The sequence below is a fragment of the Psammomys obesus genome, unplaced genomic scaffold (genome assembly GCF_907164565.1).
Source record: "Psammomys obesus unplaced genomic scaffold, mPsaObe1.curated_primary_1811, whole genome shotgun sequence".
Classification (NCBI taxonomy): Eukaryota; Metazoa; Chordata; class Mammalia; order Rodentia; family Muridae; genus Psammomys; species Psammomys obesus.
In genome coordinates, this window is record NW_026590876.1 from 1 (window position 1) to 7,256 (window position 7,256).

At 48.4% G+C, this 7,256-nt stretch overlaps 1 protein-coding gene across 1 annotated transcript; it reads right to left on the reverse strand.

The window, feature by feature from the left end:
- Positions 1-4,144: 4,144 nt before the first annotated feature.
- Positions 4,145-7,230, reverse strand: LOC129678487 (zinc finger protein OZF-like). Its single transcript, XM_055609286.1, has one exon. The coding sequence runs from the start codon at positions 6,037-6,039 to the stop codon at positions 4,663-4,665; it is 1,377 nt and encodes a 458-aa protein (XP_055465261.1). The 5' UTR covers positions 6,040-7,230; the 3' UTR covers positions 4,145-4,662.
- Positions 7,231-7,256: the final 26 nt, after the last annotated feature.

Below are 7,256 nucleotides of genomic sequence, written 5' to 3' on the forward strand. Positions count from 1 at the left end.
GACAGGCCAGTAACATGCTGACTTGTAATGAATTTGGAAAAAAAAAAAGTGTAAGTCAGGGTGCAGTGAAACCACCAAACTAGACCATCTGTGGGAACAAAGAAAGCTTTATTGGTGGTCACACTGCTAAGACTATTGTCTGAGGGTTGGGGGCAGAGACAAACGGAGAAAAAGCAAGCAGGCATTATATGACAGTCAACAGGATGGAGCTAACATTGAGCTCCTCCTCCTTCCCTTCCCCCTCCCCCTTCATGGGACAGTGTTATGTTATGCAGGCAATTGATGTCACTTGCTCCATATCACCACTCCCACTTGCTCCCTGCTCTCTGTTCTTTCTTGCTCTCTTGCCCTTGCTGTTTCCAGTCTCTCTCCCCTTTCTCTCTCATGGTGCCCCTCCTCCCTCTCTGGCTCTCTGGTTTTGTCTGTCTGTCTCTCTCTCTGTTTCTACCCTCGTGGCTCACTCAGGCTCTAACTCTCTTCTGCTTTCCTTCCCCCGAATAAATATCTTTCATATAAGATAGGTTGTGTGCATGGCATCATTTTTATATGAATCCTAACATTGGTGCATTGGCTTTAAAGGGCTCTCCTGGTAGTGTCTGCTCTGTTACGCCAGAATCCTTTATACCAAACCATGCTGCCCACAACAGAGCTGCACTTTCTCTCATCTGCCCTGCCTTTCACCAACACTTGCACCATTCCTACCTGCAGATGCTGCCCGGCCCATCTGTCTGGCTTCCTGCGGCTCAGATGCACATGCGTGAAGCCCGCAACAGACCTTTTCCTCGGTAACACCCTCCTCTGCTCTGGCCATGCCTGCCTGCCGCTGCCCACAGGAACAATGTCTGCTCCCTAAGCGGCTTGGAGCCGACTTCACAACTATCGATCCCTCCTGCCAGCCTGTCTACGCTTGGGGGCAAGGCTGGATGCGAGGATGCTGACTTACCCCCACCACAGGTGCTTTGCCTAGCATGCGGCCCTGGAACCGGTGGGAAAAGGCTGAGGTGCAGCTTCACCACCTCCGCTTGCAGGTCAGAACCAACAAACCATGCCGCCTGCTTCTGCCGCCCTGAGGTTTGTTTCTTAAATCCGATCCTAGATGCTACTCTTTCCACGTGGAGCTGCTGCAGAGGGGGGTGGGGGGTGGGGTGGGGAACTAGGTAACCGTGTCTGCTATGAGCAACCGTGCCCTGGGTCTCTGACCAGCGCTGACAAGCTGCTGGAACAGATTGTACCCATCTGAGTCAAACCTTGTTCTTGGGAGACCTTGACCGGTCCCTGTCTCCTACTTGCCCAATGGAAATAGTCCATTTGCCCATTCCTCCAGATTCTTCTTTGGGATGCCTTCTGGGGAATTTCAGCTTTCGTTTGTTTTGTTTGCTTGCTTGTCTGTTTGTTTTTAAGATTTATTTATTATTTGTATAGTATTCTGCGAGCAAACCAGAAGAAGGCACCAGAGCTCATTATATAGATGATTGTGAACCTCCATGTGGCTGCTGGGAATTCAACTCAGGACCATTTGGAAGAACAGTCAGTGCTCTTAACTTCTGCGCCAACTCTCTAGCCCCAGAATTTCAGATTTCTATACCTGGTGCCCACTTTAAGGGCCTCTAAGCTTTCATGCCTCTGCAACCAAACTTGGCCTCAGTATCCCTTACATGACAGATCCAAAGCAAAACCTTTTTAATTACTGCCAGCGATCAGGTAAATAAAGGTTACTATATTCAAGTCTCTTCTTCCATCTCAGCTCACTTTCCCAAAAGTTTCAAACCTAAAAGGAATTTTCTCCCTGACCTACTAAACTTTGTCTTCTGCCCATATATATGTTCCAGTATCCTGCCAGACCCAAGTGTTTCCTACAGCCACAACAGAGCCACAGCACCCACCCACAGGTGTTCCAGTCTAACCTCGAAGACTGCATCAAGCCAGACCTGCACTTTCCCTCCCAGCCATGGATGTTCTCACAGATCCTGGACAGCATCAAAACAGCCTACTCTTCCTGAGCTTGGCCAGCATTTCAGCCTTTAGACCTCCTTATTGCCGCCCCAGTGTCAGTAGGAAGTAGCCAGAAAAGATTCTTCTCCTGTTGTCCGTTTATTATCAACCAAAGGATGGAATGGTGTGCTTCAGGCCCAGGACCAACAGCTCCAGGTTCTCCCAGCATCCCTCAGTCCCTATCTGCTGCTGGATATGGCTGGAAACTCTACCCTCTGCCCTGAATTTTCCAGGGCAGGAGCTTCCCCTCTTCCTCACCATGTAATCTGGACATTGTGGTGTCTTCTCTCTCTCTCTCTCTGAACATACATTCCTACATTTAGATATTTTACTTGCCTTGCATGAGCAGTCCACCATCCTCATTCCTGCCTTGCCACCCTTCCCTAGCTTTTTTTTTTTTTAATTAAACAAAAAGGGAGGAATGTTATGTTGTGCAGGCAATTCAACTAGCCTGCCCTTAGGGGCCTTTCGGGTCCTGACAATGTCCTATGTCATCACCTGGGCCAGGTGCTTCAGATGTAACTGGTCTGCCACTCCTATTTGCTCTCTCTCTCTCTGGTCTCTTCTTTTGCACTCTCTGCCTTGGTTTCTCCCCCTTTCTTGGGCACCTGTCCTGGTGTCCTCATGGCTCAGGTCCTAACTCCCTTCCCCCAAAATAAAACTCATATCAGATCTGTTGAATGCACGGCATTTTTAAGTATAACCTAACATATACAAGACAGGAAGAGAGCCAACAGTAAATGCCACTATATTTTTATTGGCTTATTAAGAACAGGTAGCTGGGCCTGATGTGGGGCACAGGTTGGGAATGCCAAGTTCAAGAACACATAACAGGCTCAAGGCTCTTGGGGTCACTGTAAGACAAACGATGTTACAGGTTTGGTAGAAAGGGAGCTCAGAAGAAATTCATTGGTGAGGTGTAGCAAGCACCAAGCCAGCCACAGGTAGCCATGTTGAAGCCCGGAAGGGAGAAACAGCCTTCAGGTCTGGAGGAATGAGGGGAGTTGCTTGCTCAGTAAGGTTTAGAGTGGGCACAGGAATGAGCCCTAACCTAAGCACTGGCAGTGTGAAGGAGCAGTGGAGAAGGAACTGATAAAGACTAGAACCTGAAGCAGGGTGGGTGGTGCACGCCTCTAGTCCAGCTCTGGAGAGGCAGGGGCAGGTAGATTTCTGAGCCTGAGGCCAGCCTGGTCTACAATGCATGTTCCAGGGCAGTCAGGACAGCTACACAGAGAAACCCTGTCTCAAAAAGAAACGAAAGGAAAGGAAAACAGAAAAGACGAGAGCCATGCCTCTAAGCCACCCTGTCATCCAGACATTACGGAAGGGAACTTAGAAATAAAACTTAACAGAGCAGGGAGATAACCTAGAACCCCTGCACAGATGTAGCCCATGGCAGTTCAGTGTCCAACTGGGTCACATAGTAATGGAAAAAGGGACTGCCTCTGACATAATCTGATTGGCCTGCTCTTTGATCACCTCCCCCTGAGGGGGGAGCAGCCTTACCAGGCCACAGAAGATGACAATGCAGCCACTCCTGGTGAGATCTGATAGACTAAGATCAGAAAGAAGGAGGATCTCCCCTATCTGTGGACTTGGGGAGGGGCATGCATAAAGAAGGGATGGGGAGGGGAGGAGAGAGGGGCTTATGGGGGGATACAAAATGAATAAAGTGTAACTAATAAAAAAATACATTAAAATTATGACTACCAAAACTAAAAAAAAAAAAAAAACAGTTCACAGAGGCCTGCTTTCCCCACCTTAACTGCAGCTGGCAGCCACTCTTAGTGTGTCAGGTCATGAGGAAGTGAGTTAGGCTGTGCAGGGCATTAGCCCCTAGTCACAAAGAACTGCTCGGTTCCAGGGCTTGTAACCACTGAGCCATTTCTCCAGCCCCACCAAACCTTGCTATTTCTTAAATTTTGAGTTGAATCAAGAAATCTTCCTACATGCTTTCCTATACCAGGAGATCTCTCATTCTTTTAAGGGCTACCAAAGTGACAACGGACACTTCACATCCTGTACTTTAGGATACCCTTAGAAGTTAGTTCATGTCTATAAAAAGCATCTGCGATGACTGAAAGCGTTTTAAGATTCTCTATATGTCTTAGTCCTTCTTCTATTGCTATAAAGAGACACCAGGACAAAGGAGCACATTTAAGACCAACCATTTAATTGGGGGCTTGCTTACAGTGTCAGAGACTTTGTCCATATCATCATGGCTGGGAACATGGAGCTTAAGCAGGAGCTGAACCTGATCCACAAACACAGAAGAACTGGATCTGGCACAGTGCCTCACCTCCTCCAACAGAGCCACACCTTCTAATCCCTGTAATTCTTTCAAACAATTCCACGCCCCGCTGATTAAGCATTCAAATGCATAAGCCTATTTGGAGCAGCCTTATTCAAACCACCGCAGTGCACTGGGTTTCTCTCCCGTGGGAGCGGTCACACATCTTCTCCATGATGAAAAGAATGCCAACGGCTTTCACGTTGCTTGCAGCTTTTCTTCAGTGTCTGCTTCTATGTGTTAGAAGGGAACTTCTAGCACCAGTAGCCACACTGACTCAAAAGGGTACCTTCTCTCCGATTTGTACGCCCATTTACGCACATAATCTATTAACACGGCGTTTGATTTCTGTGAGCGCTGACAGGGATTAATTCCTCATGTTATTTACAGACATCCTTATCTGTTCTACTATGAATTGGTACGTGTCTTCGCAGGTGAGTTGAACTCAGAAAGCCCCGCCCACAGGTCTTGCATTCGTAGGGTCTCTCGCTGCTGTGGATTCGCTCGTGCACCCGAACCTCGAAGAAGCGACGGAAGGCTTTCCCGCACTGCTGGCACACGTAGGGCTTCTCTTCACTGTGCATTATTTTATGTTTTCGAAGGGAACCGTCGGAGCTGAAAGCTTTCCCGCACTGCAAACACACGTAAGGCTTGTCCCCGGAGTGACTCCGTTCGTGGCACTGCAGGGAGGAGGAGGAAGCGAGGTCCTTCCCGCACTGCTTGCACCTGTAGGGGTTCTCTCCGGCATGCATTCTGCTGTGGAAGCGAAAGGAGCCGTGATTGTTGAACGACTTCCCACACTGCGTGCACACGTACAGCCTCTCCCCGGTGTGGGTACTTCCGTGCCTTTTCAGGTTGCCAGAACTGCCGAAGGTTTTCCCACAGTGCTTACACACGTAGGGCCTGTGACCGGTGTGGACGCGTTCGTGCGTTTTCAGGGAACTGGAGTAACTGAAGCCTTTCCCACACTGCTTACAAACGTACGGGTTCACGCCGCTGTGAATCACTTTATGCTTTTGGAACTGATACCAAAATGTGAAGGCATTCCCACACCGCTCACAGACGTAAGACTTCTCCCGGGTGTGCGTCAGCTCATGTGACTTAAGGTAACGGGAAGCGGTGAAGGCTTTCCCACATTCCCTGCAGACGTACGGCTTCACACCAGTGTGACGTCTTCTGTGTATGCGGAAGTAAGTGGAGTCGAGGAAAGTCTTCCCACACTGCTCGCACACATAGGGCTTCTCAGCATTGCGAACTCTCACACGTTTTCGACGGCAAGCAGAAGGAGGAAGAGTTTTCCCGAAACGATCGGGCAGAGAGGGATTCTCTCCCGTGTCAGTCCTCTGATGTCTTAAAAGGTTACCGAACCGAGCAAAGCCCTTCCCACACAGTTCGCACACATGGGGCTTCTTAGCGCTCTGAATCTTTTCAAGCCTCTGTGAAGGACTGGAATGGAGAACACCTTTCCCACCCTGACTGCACGCATACACCTCCTCAGGACAGCCATGTTCTTCAAACCTCTGACCAGATCTGAAACAAGGAAGGCCTCCTTCACAGTTCTTACTTTTAGAAGGTTTCTCTCCAGTGTGAGCGCTTTTATAAGTCTGAAGGGACAGAGGAGAACCAGATCTGCTCCCAAACTCCTTATGTTTATAAAACGTCTGTCCGTACTCCTGGTCTTCATAAGGTTTGTGTCCTACCTGATGGTTCAGGAGCACACCTAGAGATGAATGGCCAGTGCGTCCTCCTTTACACATCTGCTTTTCATGTGCGGCAACTCCTGGACAAGACTCTGAATTTACAGAATGCTCTGGAGTACAGCTGAAGGTTCCCTCACACTGATGCCTTTCTTTATATTTCCCCGCCACTTGGCTGCTGCAAAAACAAATGAAGAGTACATGACTAAGACTTTGTTTACTAATGACTGAACAAAGAAATGTTGGTGTCCTGCCGGGAAACAGTTGATAACATGTCTGGACTGCATGTTTCCCAAGGCTGCTTGAGGACAGCTACAACGAAACAGCAGGATTCATGAATGGTGAGGTATGTCTCCTTGAGAACATTAAATATTCACATAGCATTTCAACACAAATGTCAATCCACAACCTTATGCACATTTTAGATATGCAAAGGTAGCCATCACAATCACATTCTGTTTTTTAAATTCTTGCATGACCATGAAATAAACTGACAATCAGTCATTGCCAACATGTCCTCATGGCTGGTGGATCAATCAATACATTAAGTTTAAAAATGTGGTCATTTACTATGTTTGTGGGTGTGCATGTACACCTTTCAGAAGTGCTGTTTCCTTCCATGGACTTGAAGCAGGGTCTCACTGAGAAGTGCTGGAATTACACATATGTGCCATTTTATGTGCGTTCTGGAGCTGAACTCAGGCCATGATTGCATGGCCAGCCATATCATTACTTAGACAATATTTTGGTTTCCCTGTATACTGTTTTGAAATGATGAGTCCTGGTTAATTTTCTGTCAACTTGACACAACGTAGAATCATCTAGGAAGAGGAATCTCAGTGGAGAAAGTGTCTCCAGTAGATCATTTTTCAGGCAACCTGTGGGGGCATTTTCGGGAGTGTGACCAGCAGGCTGTGGGTGGTGTCACCCCCGAGCGTCAGGAGGTCCTGATTACAGAAGCCAGGCTGAGCAAGTCCTGGAGGGCCAGTCAGTAAGCAACCTCCAGGCTCAGTCTCAGTTCCCCTCTCTAGGCCCCTGCCCTGCCTCGAGCTCCTTTCTTTGGTTTCTCTTAATGATGGACTGTGATCGGGACATAGGAGCCAAATAAAGCCTCCCCCGTGCTGCAGAGGAGAAGATGAGCCTCAGTTACAGCAGACAACACAACATACTGGACATGACAAGCTGGGAGAAAGCAAACGATGTGGCCCTGGCATGAGGCTGGGAGGTAACGTGTGTGTGTGTGTGTGTGTGTGTGTGTGTGTGTGTGTGTGTGTGTG